The 14,769-nt window shown below is 43.8% G+C and overlaps 1 protein-coding gene across 1 annotated transcript in view; it reads right to left on the bottom strand.

Annotated features, from left to right (window-relative positions):
• The window catches only part of LOC133116762 (protein kinase C epsilon type-like), a 53,690-nt gene that overhangs the window by 11,986 nt on the left and 26,935 nt on the right, over positions 1–14,769 (bottom strand). The window contains exons 4-11 of the mRNA XM_061226680.1: positions 11,706–11,871; positions 9,737–9,771; positions 8,139–8,227; positions 7,831–7,960; positions 7,511–7,653; positions 7,020–7,107; positions 6,662–6,903; positions 5,817–5,990 (exon numbers count right to left, since the gene is read on the bottom strand). Of these exons, the coding sequence (XP_061082664.1) occupies positions 5,817–5,990; positions 6,662–6,903; positions 7,020–7,107; positions 7,511–7,653; positions 7,831–7,960; positions 8,139–8,227; positions 9,737–9,771; positions 11,706–11,871 (1,067 nt within the window). The remainder of the gene's footprint in view (positions 1–5,816; positions 5,991–6,661; positions 6,904–7,019; positions 7,108–7,510; positions 7,654–7,830; positions 7,961–8,138; positions 8,228–9,736; positions 9,772–11,705; positions 11,872–14,769) is intronic.

Below are 14,769 nucleotides of genomic sequence, written 5' to 3'. Positions count from 1 at the left end.
AAGAAAACAAAAATTTGATAAGGGGTGTTCCATGCAATACACCTTCCTATGTGGTAAATGTGGCTTGTAGGCATGTCCCTTCATATAAAATGTTTATGTTACATTATGTGTTTGCGGGCTGGGGAACGGATCGCTGCAGGCACATAAGAAAACAATACTGTACAATTATATTTATGGCTTAAATGTCTTTTAAAAAAAAATAATAATAATTCTGTGGCCCAGGGATGGTTGTGGCTCTAAATGACTACACAAAGTATTTATGCTAGTAGCAAGCTCTGCCAACACGTAATAAAAATACAAAAACAGGAAGCTCAAAACTGCTTCCTTAAATGTGCCCAGAAATGAAGGGACACCAGCCAGTCTGACACCAGTAACGCCAGAGTAAACATAACAGTAAACCTGTCTCTGATTCATCCTCCCCCCTCTTGGTAACTGCTGAAATAGAGGTCTCATTGGACAACACCTTAGGCCTTTGTCAGTGGGAGCCTGGATTAGAGTCGGGCCTGACTTGGGCCACAGGCTGAAATCAGACATTTTAATGTTCTCAAACAGCATGCACACAAGTGACTACTTCACAGTTGGACATCATCACCTTAATTAAACACCTTTAGCTTTTTCTTCATTCATGAAAAATAGTAACATCTTAAAAGGGGGTCAGGAGGGCCTCTTAAAAGGGGGGGCCCTCCCTGACTACCTGAGAGCACCACAGACCACTGATGCTTTTAAAAGAGGACTAAAAACCTACCTCTTTACCAAAGCTTTTTCTTAGTTTTTACATTTTATACATGCCTTTGGGTGTTTTATCCCCGTTTTTATCCTGTAGCACTTTGAGATTTGGTCTCCAAATGTAAAGTGCACTACAAATGAAAGGCATTATTATTATTATTATTATTATTAGGATAACGTTTTTTTAATCGACATTTTAAAAATACAGAACTGATCAATAACAATTGACAGTACTTTTAAAAAAGATATTTAACCAAATTTTTATTTAATACTTCCTACAAATGTATTCCTCTTCTGAATACACTGTCCTTGACTCTAAACTGTAGCCATAGTTACCATCAATCCTGTAAGAGACATTGTATGAGTCACACACACCGGAGAGGACAGACCAGCTAGACATGGTTTGGAAATTCCAGATTGTACTGGTGTTTTATTCATCTGCCCACGAACGAGACGACACAGAACTGTTAACTCAACAAAAAGTCTTCTCACTTCACCCTCACAGGATCTAGGTAAAAATAACAAACTAAAATAATAAAGGCAAAGTAAACCAAAAGCTGAACGGTAGCTTTTCAGCTTCACTTGCAGCCAGCTCTGCCTCCGCAAACACCTCTTTCTCAGACAGCGGTTCCCCTGGTCTCACCTGCCTACTGTGCAAAGAAGCACACCTTATAAACTCCTGGACTGATTCATAAGGTAGTTCAGGAGTGTGCTTACTTAACCAGTAGGCGTGGTCCTCAGATTGCCCTGCATCCTTCCCGCAAACCGAGCCAACGTGCCACAGTATGCATTCCAAGCACTGCTCTTTATTCAAAGCATTGCTCTTTATCTGAACAAATCCTCACTGTGTCAATTTAGAACAGCAGGTTCTATCAAAGAAAATTATTATTTTAATGAACTATATTGTGTGTGGATCTCTAATGGTGAAGAATGTTTGACCTTCATCAGAGGATGAAGGGTGACCTGATCGCACAAAGCACTCATTCCTACTGGGATCTACCACACATACTGTACACACACACACACACACACACACACACACACAGACTTCAAACAAAAAGCTACTGGTACTGTCTGACTTGTACTATATTGCAAGTGTTGCCAATCCAAACTGATTTGATTGGTTGCTCTCTTATTAAATAGTGTCAAAACTGAGAGCTCGGCTCAGAGCACTCAAAGCTTAGTAAGTCAAGGGTCACTAGGTCCAGCTGGTTCTGCACACCACTTTTTAAAAAGGTATATTGCAATGCGGACTAGGAACTGACTGGTAAAGGACTTGATGAATCGATCCTGGTTGCGTAGGTTACCGCTAAATTAGATACTCATAAGAATACTGTCGTCAAGTGAAAACTCTCCTCTAGCCTAGCTCTCTCTCTAACACTTTCTATATAGGAGTACTCCCCCTGCTGAAATAAACATCTCAAGCTAGGTTTTGAAACAGCTGGTAGCTGGTTGACCAGTTCAGACCAGCTCCCAGCTCAACATGATTTAGCTGGTTGAGCATTTCAGACCAAATCCCAGCTAGATGAGTTATGCATCTGAAACTAATGAAGTACCAGCCTCAAACGTGCAAAGACATAAAATGCTGTTATTATATGGAAAACCCATGTGGGAAAATTGAAACCAAGCCACATCGAATAATTCTTTGTCAGACAAGAGACAGAGAGAGTTAAAGAGAAAGAGAGAGAGAGGGAGCAGTAGAAGACGGGGAAATGAGAAAATAAGTGAACTTTCCCCTCATTCCAGAGGTCGTCAGGCCACAGCAACTGCTGGAAAATTCCCACGTTCCATGGCTTGAAAATGAACCAGTCGCAACATAGCTGTGGGGTGACCAGAACATTCAGGACTCAATAGGAGGTGAGGGCAAGGGGCAATTTAGACTGAGCCAATCAAACAGCAAAGGATACAGGGCATCACAAAAATGCATAACATCAGTGGTCTGAGGAGAAAACCTAGAAAAACGATTTAATTATAGGTATAATAGATAATTTTTATATAACTGAACTGCCTTTCCGATACCTTTTATCATTGGCACTTTTTAGGCAATAGCAAATACATTTTAAATGAACCTATAAATATCTTTGCATTAGCTATTTTCAGCATCTGGACTAGTTTGGTGTCGGGGACCAACCCTCCCGCCAAAATTAATGTGGTTTTACACATTCAATGCGCTAATATGTAAGAAGCCAGCGGTATTGAGTAAAACTCTCCCAAAAGCTGTTCCAGGTTTTACTCAGTGCAGTTAGCTAGCAAGCTACCTCTGTAATCCAGCTTTATGAAATACTCCCCAGATCCTTAAACCATGGCTATTTAGAAGCTGAAAGAATTAGAATGACATTTTACTTGGTTCAGATTATAGATTGCTACAAAAACGAATTAGTATTTGTATTTGAATTAATTTCCACCATCTCGAATAAAGTATGCAAATTAGCAATTTACATATTTTGTTGGAATTTATCTTTTCAAGTCCATACCTCCTGGTATGAAGTATGTACCTCTGAAATTATCTGGAAGACCAAAGATGTGTTTTCGGTGGAGCAGGACCTTAAATAAAGCTCAGTGAGCAGCTAACTGGTGGGAGAAAGGGAGAAAATGCAACGCGCCACAAAAATAAAACATTTCTCATGGAGCTTACAGCCCGATATGGAGCAGCCATTTTAGCCAGAGCAGAGTCAAGGCGTGTTTGGCCCAGCAATCACTTCTTGTTTGCCCTGGAGGGATGCCAGTAAGAAGATAAAGGGGTGGGGATGTCCACTTCCCTCCTGGTTCCTGCAAGGGTCCTCGTGATCCGGGGGCGAGGGGGGCAACACAATGGGGCGTGCTGATTAGTCAAACAACAACATAAGATAAACCAGTGGGAGGGATGCGCATGTCTGTGAAATTCCCAAAACAAATGTGGCACAGATCCAGAGAAGGGGGGGGGGGGGGGGGGATCAGTTCAGAGAAACTGAAAAACCACATCATTGATCATGCAGTTCCAGCTTTCTAAATGTTTCCCGGTTAAGACTGCTTGCAGGTCAGTGTGGAACCAGGTCAGTGTGGCCACACATTATACCCCTTGAGTACTACAGAGCTGAAATCAGACTGGCCCATTATATTCCTCCTCCGCAGAGCTGAAACCAGGCTGGCTTATCATACCCCTTTCCAACTACAGAGCTGGAAGCTGGAAACAGACTGGTTTCTATTATTGCTAGTACTCAGGAATATTCTGCCTCTAGAACAGTCTGTGCGTTCAAATGACTAACCCCAAAGCTCGAGGTCAGACCGGCCACTTTCCTGACCTTTCCTGACCCCTTTATCCAATCAACTCTGCTCTCTCAGCCAAATTGAAGACAGACCGGAAACTCTGTCTGCACAAAGTCCTTTCCAAACCCCCCCGCCACCCCTTTACATGGACAATAAGACATTCACCGGGCTGCTTGAGTCCAGGAAGAGAGTAAAATTAACCTATTTTCAGCAGCAGAGGAAACAGGGATTGTCTCATGACAGGGGGCCAGCTTCTGCTAAAGGGCCCCTGCCTGTTATACTACTGCACTCTACTGTTATACATCCTGCTACACTGCACATGTTCTTCTGCAGGATAACCAATCGCATCCTGCTGCGCTAGAACACTATGCTCCAATAAGAAATTGCAAACAATTGGGCGGCATGGTGGCTAGCACTGTTGCCGTGCATGAAGGAGATTCTGGGTTTGGGCCTGTCCGGATACTCCCTGCTTGGTTTGCACGTTCTCCCCGTGTTCTCGTGGGTTTCCTCTGAGTAATCCAGTTTCCGCCCACATCAAAAGACATGTATGTCAGATTAGGTGTACTGTTGCCATTGCCCTGACCGAGGCACTGACCTCAGAACTGGAGTTGGTCCCCGAGCACCGCATTGTGGCTGCCCACTGCTCCGAAGCATCTCAGACGGGTTAAACGCAAAGGACAAATGACCCCATATCGTCCAGTAAAATACATGCATCTCACCGCAAATACAGTCCTATTATTGTCAGCTTTCTCCTCTACTGACACGTCCATCAGAGGTCTGAACAGGTCTGAATCAGTCTAACCAGATGCTTATGCAACACTGTTTACATTATTTTGCAGCAGTTAGGCCGATAACAGCATGCCAGCGATGAAACCACTGATAAACAGGAGAAGAGGACTGTGATAAGAGGCTCAGAGTTTGAAGCCTAGCAGCGACATCTACTGACAACCAGAAACAGATGAGAGAACAAAATGTATCCAGCACATCAAGGGGCATCATACTCTAAACCAAACTCCAGTCTTGGAGGGACGCAGTGTCTGCTGGCTGTGTTTCAGCACGAGTGATGAATTTAAGTCTTTCATTGGCTAAATAGTCCACGTAGCTTGTTCTCAAGGCCTCATTTGGCTGCTGATTGAAAGGGAAACCACAAATATCTGCAGACACTGTGGCCCTCCAGGACTGGAGCTTGACACCCCTGCTCTACACGATAAGTGCCATGAGCTTAATGATAAGAGAGCATAGGAAGAGACTTCTGCTCTTTACAGTCATCCTCAGCTTATTGCCGATTCTGTATCGCCACCTGCTGGTTAGCCCATGAATGTCACTGCAAGGTAGACATTTGTGTAACTGATATGCTGTGAAAGCTTGGGAACTCAATCTGCAAACTTAGATTTGCTGGGTCAAATCCTCATGACTCTCTATTAAGCTATTGAAATTGAATGGTTCTAATACATTTCCTGCCGCATAAAGGGCAGGTACATTTGAAGGGTTGGCAGGCGTTCATTTCTAAATCCTGAGGTAAAGTGAAAGTGCGTCAGAGCACCAAATCAGCAAAGAATGTGAATGTTAACATGTTGCATTATGAACCTGCTAAAGAATTACTGCTGGGCAAAAGAGCTGCGGGCATTTGTAGCAACTAGGCATAGAAAATAAATGCAACAAAATGCTGAATGTTTGTATGCTAAGGTTGGTCAGAATCGATGGTGGTTGTGCTAACAGAACCCTGGCCAGAGCTGTGTCATGATCACATAATGCAAGTTCATATGAATAATGAGGTAACAGAGCAGGATGGGACAGGCCAGGACAAGGCCGGGTGGGGCAGGGTGGTTTGTAGCAGTAGCTACCTTGGTCTGGAAGCAGCAGAAGAGCTGTGTCAGGTAGGGGTGTCTCCTAGCCAGGGCCAGGATCCGTTTCTCTGTCAGGGTGCACTCCACGTCGTCATCCTGCAGGATCACATCTTTCTTCAGAACCTTGACAGCGTACACCTCGTCTGTGCCTCTCAGTTCTGCCAGCATCACCTGAGCCAGGGAAAGGGACACAGACATCGCTAAACCCTCAGAGAAAATGGTTTCCATAAGACACCCGGTGATTCCATAGAATAACCCTATCCAGTTCAAGGGCTCGTTGTTGGGTTCTTTGTCTGGGAGCTTTCACACTTCACACCTATGATAGAGGGTTCCATGAAGAACTGAAAAGGGTTCCAGTATGGAGACAAGCCAAAGAACCCTTTTTTCTGAGAGTGTAGAAAGCCTGTTCCTCCAGTTCTGTGGTTCTGCTCTCTCACAGTGAATCACTCACTGTACACCAAAGGACACATAATGCTGATGTTAACATACCGAGGCTTGGAGGAGACAGCTCTCTGGCCCAATCATTTAAAGTGTCAATCCTAAAAAATTACGTATTTGTAGGGGCCATTTGTAGGGATTTATAGGGGGGTGCTGCTCGATGTGTGGGAGGGAAGGGTGATGCAGAGTTTTTTAGTTAACACTTCTCGGTTCTAAACTTCACCGAATGCAAAATAGCAAGTGCTTAAAAATCCAAAAAGTCTTTCAAGTGAAGCTTCAGTACCAGTCATCAGTACTGAAAATGCTGCAGCGTCTCTGCATGCTAACTGCGGGTTACACACAATTCACAATACTTTACAAGCGCTCCTCACACCGCCACAAGCACAAAATGGAGGCTTGCGTACCTTGCCAAAGCTGCCTTTCCCCAGGACCTTTATGAAGAGGAAGTCTGACAGGTTCATCCTCTTGTTGTGGAAGATTTTGGCCTCTCCATTTTCACGATCCTTCTCCTCAACGCGTCCCAGGACCCCATCGCCCGACGTGGGTGACAACAAGGCCGGTTTGAGCTTCTGATCAAATGAGAGACACTTCCTGTCGTTTTCCTGGTCTTTTACCTCCGTCAGGGACAGACGAGAGGACAGCGAGTCTGGGGACACAGAAGACAGGTTCATAAGTACTGAGGTGGATGGGAAATGGACGCAACTGGGTCAAAAAAACAGCTCTTTGTAATTCTGAGAACGACGTGTGTTTGCGTGTACACACCCTCGTCACAGGGTGAAGCAGGAGCAGAAACTGAGCTTTCCTCTTCCTCCTGAGGAATGGTTTGCTGGGGATCAATCCCTGGATTCAACTGAGGAGAGAGGAAGCCTTCGTCATCCTCATGATTGCCTTCACCATTATCATTCTTTATCATCATCACCACAATCATCAATATCATCATAATAATCATCTCCAACAATATCATCATCATTGTCATCATTACCAAGGGGCATTGTTACATATGACATTGTTAGCTGTTAATGCACAATAAAATATCTTGCATTTACAGGTAGATGGAGGTTTACTGCTATATCAGCTACAGCAACAGCACTACGACTGACAATCACAACCGTTCAATAAGAAGGCATCACGGGTAATCTATATCCCACCTACTAGACTGTGTGGAACAAAATTATACTTCATGCAGCAGTCATACCAGGGCCCTTACCCCTGCCAAAAAGTATTAATTCTCAAAATTCAAAACTCTCACTAGCCTTTTTCCTCCTCTGGGCGCTGCTGGAGATCTTGTCTGGGGTGACTCCCAGGTCCGACAGAACTTTGGCGATTCCCCGAGCGTCCACACCACAGTTGGGCGCCACATTGTTCTCACAACGCCGATGTACATTCATCTTACACACTGTAGGAACAGAAGAAGAATTATGCAATGCCTCCAAGAAAAGACAATTCAACTGGACCACTAGCGCTAGCATGATTTTTCGCCATTGACCTCAAGCTGCACAGAGGTAGACACAGTCACCAGATACTGGAGGGACTACATTTCCCAGAGTGCTCCAGGGGACTCAGCCATGCTCACCTTTGCACTGCAGTCCTTGTCTGAGCAGGCCCCAAAGCAGGGAGCCACAGTGGTCACAAAAGGTCGGGACTTTGTAATTGTGAATACTGAACTTGTGAGGTATATTGACGCTGAACCGTTGGGACCCCACCTGCAGTGGGCACCAGAGAGACAGCTTAAGATCAAATCACACAACTGCTAGTCATTACGTTACATTTACACACACATTTTGATGACCAACAATATTGAGAATTGGCACAAAGCATGGAGAAAATCACTTACAGATAATACAGAATGTATCTGAATGTATATAACATCTTTATATGTACCTCCTCTGGTAAGTCCTCCTGCTTCTTCAGTCCTGGGCATTTAGTGATGATGAGCTCGTGGCACCGTTTGTGCACCACACAAGTACATACTATGGAGGACAGAATTTTCTTTATGTTTATTTCAATCAAATGAACAGCAGCACATACATATGATGTTTGGGCTCCATTCCATTTTCAATTCAGGAAATCAATTCATTAAAATGCACTTAAATTCATGAAAATTATAACAGAAATTGAACTGGAATTGATTAGATACAGTGCAGTCCGCAAGTATTTGGACAGTGAAACATTTTTTTGTTGTTTTCACTACACACTCCAGCAAACAAACAGCTGAAATAAAGCAATCACTATGTGGTGAACCATGTAACAATTACAGCCCTTTTCATAAATAGTCTCCCCAATTTTAGGGGACCAAGCATAATTTGGCAAATAAACACAAACTGAGATACAGTCATCCTGCTCAATATTTTGTTGCAAATCCTTTGCAATCAATGACTATCTGAAGTCTACGACCCATAGACCCAAATGCTGGGTACCTGGCCTGGTGATGCTCTGCCAGGCCTGTACTGCAGCCCACTTCAGCTCCTGCTTCAGCAAGTGAAATGCATGCTCAATTGGATTGAGTTCAGGTGATTGACTTGGCCAGCTAAGAACATTGCATTTTTTGGCCCGAAAAAACTCCTTGGTTGCTTTGGCTATATGTTTTGGATCATTGTCCAGCTGCATGATGAAGCGTCGCCCAATCACTTTTGATGCATTTGCTTGGATCTGAGCTGACAAGATGTTTCTGTATACTTCGGCATTCATCCTGCTGCTGCCGTCACCAGCGACATCATCAATGAGCACACGTGAGCCAGAACCTGTGGCAGCCATACATGCCCAAACTATAGCACCCCAACCTCCATGTTCCTCAGAAAAGGGGGTGTTCCATTCCTATTAGCCTCCACACTTTGCTCATTCCATTACTCTGGTACAGGTTCATCATGGTCTCATCTGATCTGTCCATAACACTTTTGTGCCAGAACAGGTGTTTTTGCAAACTATAACCAGGCCATTATATTCTTGAGATTTGCCAAGGAGTTTGCATCTTGTGGTGAAACCACTGAGGCTATGCTGGCATAGTCTTCTCTTGCTGGTCTTCTTTGGCACACATATACCTACATCCAGGAGACTGTTCTTGATCTGTTCAACAGTTAGAAAGGGATTTTTCTTCACCATTCAAAGGATTCTTCTGTCATCCAATATCCTGGTCTTCCATGGTCTACCAGGCCGTTTGCCAGCCTAACGATGGCCTACCTTACTGGCATTGGCACTTCTTTGGTCTTTATGTTGAGAGACAACAACAACAGATTCCAAATGCAGATGGCTCTATAGAATTTGATACCGTTTGCTAGGACTATGCATAAGAACGGCTACAATTCCCAAACTGTTCACCCAATATGGATGTCAAAACCCTCGAATTGAACCTAAAACTCTGCACTTTAACCATATAGAGCTTTATTTCAACTGTTTGTTTGCAAGAGTACAGAGAAAAAACCAAAAATGTGTCAAAAAATACTTATGGGCTGCACTGTATATACATTTACATGGTAACTCACCCTGGCATTGGTAGCCTTGTTTTCCTATCACCCCCCTGCCGAGAGAGAGAGCAACAGAGTGAGAAAGAGAGAGAGCGGGGGGGGGGGGGGGGGGACATGCAGATTCATAATGTCACTGGGATTTTTCAGGTCTTGCAGAGAGAGACTGGCTTTCTATTCCACTAAATCATTTATAGCCTTGTTATTTAAAACAATTTGCAGTCTCCCTGTTTTTCTTTGTCTGAATGCTGAATAGGCCTAACTACAATCACATTTACTGTGTATTGTACATTCACAACTGCTAATTTGTTTGAAATATTAAAATCTATGAAGACTCAGAAGGACTGTTGACCTGTCCAGGGTGTAGGTCCATGGTAAGAGGTAAAAAATTGTTTAGGCAATGAGTCATACGCAATGAGTCATCTGAAATGATAGACAATTAGTCATTTTTTTCATATCACATAAAATAATACAAGTGTATATCTACTGCAGTAATCAGACGCACTTATAGTTCATTAACAAGGGAGCCATATACTCTCTCTCTTGCACGCATAGAGCATACAGATACAGTGCAGCCGGTAATGGTTTTTTGGCAAGCCTAAGTCTAATCAACTGTACGTCGCTCTGGGTAAGAGCGACTGCCAAATGCCAATACATTGGGCGAAAGGCAGGAATACACCCTGGACAGGTCACCAGTCCATCACAGGCCACACACACCATTCACTCGCACACTCATACCTATGGGCAATTTAGACTCCCCAATCAGCCTAACCTGCATGTCTTTGGACTGTGGGAGGAAACCGGAGTACCCAGAGGAAACCTAATCATAATGTTAAACAAGAAAAATGATTTAAAACCATTCGGGAAAACAGCTCAGCGGGAAAATTTGCTAAAGGGGATGTTTTCTGTTTGCTCGGGTTTCAGCCCAGGAGTCACCACACCTCATAGAGTAGTAGAGTAGATGACTGGGGAAGAGGACAGTAAATGCTAAATGGTAGGCATTTATATAGCGCCTTGATCCAAAGTGCTGTACAATTGATGCTTCTCATTCACCCATTCACACACCAACGGCAACTGGCTGCCACTATAGAATATTTTACCTAGTTATTCCTAGTTATTCTATGATTATCTTATGAATCAGTATGATATTCTATGATTATCTTGTGTTATTCTATTCTAATTTGCACTAACACAACACTGAAGACGTACACTGAAGTATGATATTTGCACTGAATTGTATTCTTTTTTATATATTCCCAGCATTGAAGTACACTGCACTGAATTGCATTATTTCAGTTTCTCCTTAAAACACTGGAAAGAATGTTTTCTTGAAGTAAAATGTCAAGGGGGGGTTGATTAAAAGTGTCTGAGATATGGATGAGAAGGTGTAAGACAATCGCGCTGTGTGTAAAAGCCAATCAGAAGCAAGAAAACAACTATGGCGTGACTGGAGAAGATGTAGCCGTACCCAGACAGAGGGAGAGACCAAGGCCACGAAAATGAGATATCAGAAACTGTTTTGCAAAGTGTGTGTGCTCAGAGTGCTCAGATGATTTAGCTTGTTCTGCTCACGCTGTGTGTGTGTGTGTGTGTGTGTGTGTGTGCTTGCTGTTCTGTGCCCCACTGATGATCACTGCTTTTTTGTACTTGGATTCCATCTGATGGAATAAAGGCCTATTATTCAACACTTTACTACAAGACTCCTGATTTTATAAATTGGATTGTTTATTTGTAATTGGACTGATAATTTGTTGGCCTGGGAACCCACAATAAAATTTGGCGAAGAGGTCTGGCTGAACCAGGAGGCCCGTGGGCAAGGCGGCTCCCAGAAAGACTGACAGACCAAGGGTGGCCACCCTTTTACAAAACCGGCAAGGCACCAACCAGCTGGTCTGGACCATTTGGGGCTTAGGTATCTTGCTCAGGGACACTTCAACTGCTCTTACCACCTGAGACAATGTCACCCCCCACCCCCCCAGTGAATGCTCACCAGATGAAGTCACGGCAGTGGGAGCAGTAGGTGGGTTGGCGCAGGTAGGTGGCCATGAACTTGTGCCCGTTGACCTGGTGGACCCTCCTCCGGACCGCCCCCTGCCGTTTCCGTGGCCGCCTGCGCTCACGGAATACCCTCTCTTCATTCTCATTGGAGGGTGACGCTGCAGGGACAAGACGACACTGTTAGACATGGACAATGCAACCAGGTGATTATAGAACATTAGACTCCATCTTCATTCCCCTCTTTACAATGCCCTCATAGCTTTAATACTAATTCAGGTTATGGTATTACCTGTGGTGTTCCTTTTTTTTGTGTAAGGGTTTGCGATGGATGTAATCTGTATGAATTCAAGCCCTGCATGTTGGGTTTTGGCATAGTTCATTTGCATTAGTGCTTTAGTGATGTTAAATATATACTCAGTGGTGACTAGCAATGCAAATTCTCAATCCTCAATCTTGACACGGTCAAGAGGTTCAGTTCTGGTTCAGACCAAAGATTAGGACAGGGAAGAAATGTGAACAAAGTGACTTTGACCGTGGAATGATTGTTGGTGCCAGAAGGGGTGGTTTGATTATCTTAGAACCAGCTGAAATCTTGGATTTTCACACTTTCTGTAGAGATTACCGAGAATGATGCAAAAAACTAAAAAATATCCAGTGAATGGCAGTTCTGTGGGCAAACCTCATTAAATCTTGCTAATGAGAGAGGAGAGGAGGATAATGGCCATACCGGAAGTAACTGAAATAACTGTGCTTTACAACACACACATTGAATAAGATGTGCTACAGCAGCAGAAGACCAATACATCTAATTTCTAATAAACACCTAATAAGTCACTGAGTGTATACTTGCTCATAGGGCAGTAGTGTTGCATAATGGTTCAGGAAAGAGGTGGGTCACTGCAGTTGCACCCATGAGCAAAAATACTCTGAATTGCCTGAGTAAATATCCAGGTTGTACGTAAAGAAGTCGTGTACACCACTCTAGATAAATGCCTAAAATGCACACCAGGTGAATGCACCTATATTCTGCTCCAATGTGACCGCGAGAAGGGGGTGTGCAAGACGAATGGCGTATAATGGCCGACTTGGAGGCGGTATCCCACGGTAATCAAATGCACGGTGGCATACGAGCCACAAGATGGCAGCATCCGATCTCTAATCGGATCAGAGATCAGCCAGGATGACCCAGTGACCTCCTTTGCCCTCCCCCCCCCCCACTCTTTTATCTTGCTCTAGAGCAGGTACAGAATGTACTGAAGTTATTTGAGCTGCATTAGCCTAGGCAAAGAACACAACAAGGCACGGATACACTATACAATGCCCACACAGTGTACTGATACACTGCATTAGTAAACTAGGGCAGGATCTCTTTCGCTCAATGTGAAGTGGAGGAGGACACTTGGATACAGCACCAAGGAGGTTTAAAGCAAAGCAAGCTTTACTAATCATGGGATTGATTCTAACTTTGTGAGAAATAGGGAAGTAGACTACCTCATTATATTGATACAGCTCAACAAAACGGAACATTGTTTATTACCATATTCTCCAATGACCCAGCAATTTTATGTGATCAGACTGGTTCATTATACCCCTTTCCCACTGTAGAGCAGAAACCAGACTGGTTCATTATATCCCTTTCCACTGTAGAGGAGGAACCAGACTGACTTTCAAGAAGGTCAAGCTGGAATAGCTGTATTTTACAACAGGGTAATAATCTGTTTCATATTAGAGAAACTATGAGGATCCAAGAACTCCCTTGAAAAACCAAACAGTCTTCCCCAATACACACATTCTCCATATGGCTTTCTCAATGTAATAAGAGAAATGCAGGATAGCCAGCTAGCTTGTTCCCACCTTCTGTACCACCCGCTCATCACACCCCATTTAACTCACTATGCAGTAAAAATATATTTCCTGTATATCTAATATATATCTATTTTCCTGTCTGTGGTCAATTAAAGCAATGCCAGAAAAAGAATTCCCTCTGCTGCTTCCTATGTGTAGAATGGACTGAATTAATTTGACCACACACAAATGAATACAGTGATAGGGGTGGCCTGTGGCGTAGTGGATAAAGTAAATGACTGGGACCTGCAAGGTTGGTGGTTCAATCCCCGGTGTAGCCACAATAAGATCCGCACAGCCGTTGGGCCCTTGAGCAAGGCCCTTAACCCTGCATTGCTCCAGGGGAGGATTGTCTCCTGCTTAGTCCAATCAACTGTACGTCGCTCTGGATAAGAGCGTCTGCCAAATGCCATTAATGTAACAAACTGCTAAACTCCATTAACATTACATGTCATTTTGGCTGACGCTTGTATCCAAAGCGAATTACAGTTGATTTAGACTAAGCAGGAGACAATCCTCCCCTGGAGCAATGTAGGGCAAAGGGCTGTGTGGATCTTATTGTGGATCGGGGATCACCAACCTTGCAAGTCCAAGTCATGTACCTTAACCACTATGCTACATGTTGTGAGCACAGCTATTGTGAGCATGGCTGACAAACCAACAAACAGTTTATCAGCCTCTGCCTTCACTGAGGATGGTTTATACATAAATATAGAAAACCTGCCATAAGATAGATAGATCATTACACATTTATTTAGCACTTTTACAGTGATGAGGGGAAACTCAAACCTCGACCAGCACCAATGTGTAGTACCCACCGGCAGCCATTTTGTGCCACAATCACCACACACTAGCTGAGGTGGACAGGGGCAGAACAATGTTTTTGCCAATTTAATCAGGGTGTGAATAGGTGGCAGGTTGAAGGTTGGGAATTTAGGTTAGGAATTTAGCCAGTACACCAGGGAACCTCCTCCATCCCCTATAAGCTGAAAGGTTCAGTCGGACATTTCTACTTACGTGATGCAAGTGAATATTGAGTAACATACTGTTACGCGTAACCGTAGTGACCCTGACAAGCCCCATGAACTCACATGATCCTAGCTGTACAGAGAGCGGCTCGAGCTCTCAGTGAAACAGCCAATCAAGTCGGAGGACGCAATTATTTTTCTGGCCACCAGGTGGCAGTGTCAGATGTATTACCCAGGGCTGAT

This window comes from Conger conger, chromosome 2 (assembly GCF_963514075.1).
Source record: "Conger conger chromosome 2, fConCon1.1, whole genome shotgun sequence".
NCBI classification, from domain to species: domain Eukaryota; kingdom Metazoa; phylum Chordata; class Actinopteri; order Anguilliformes; family Congridae; genus Conger; species Conger conger.
Note: the sequence above shows the minus strand (reverse complement) of the source record. Positions and strands in the feature narration are given on the sequence as shown.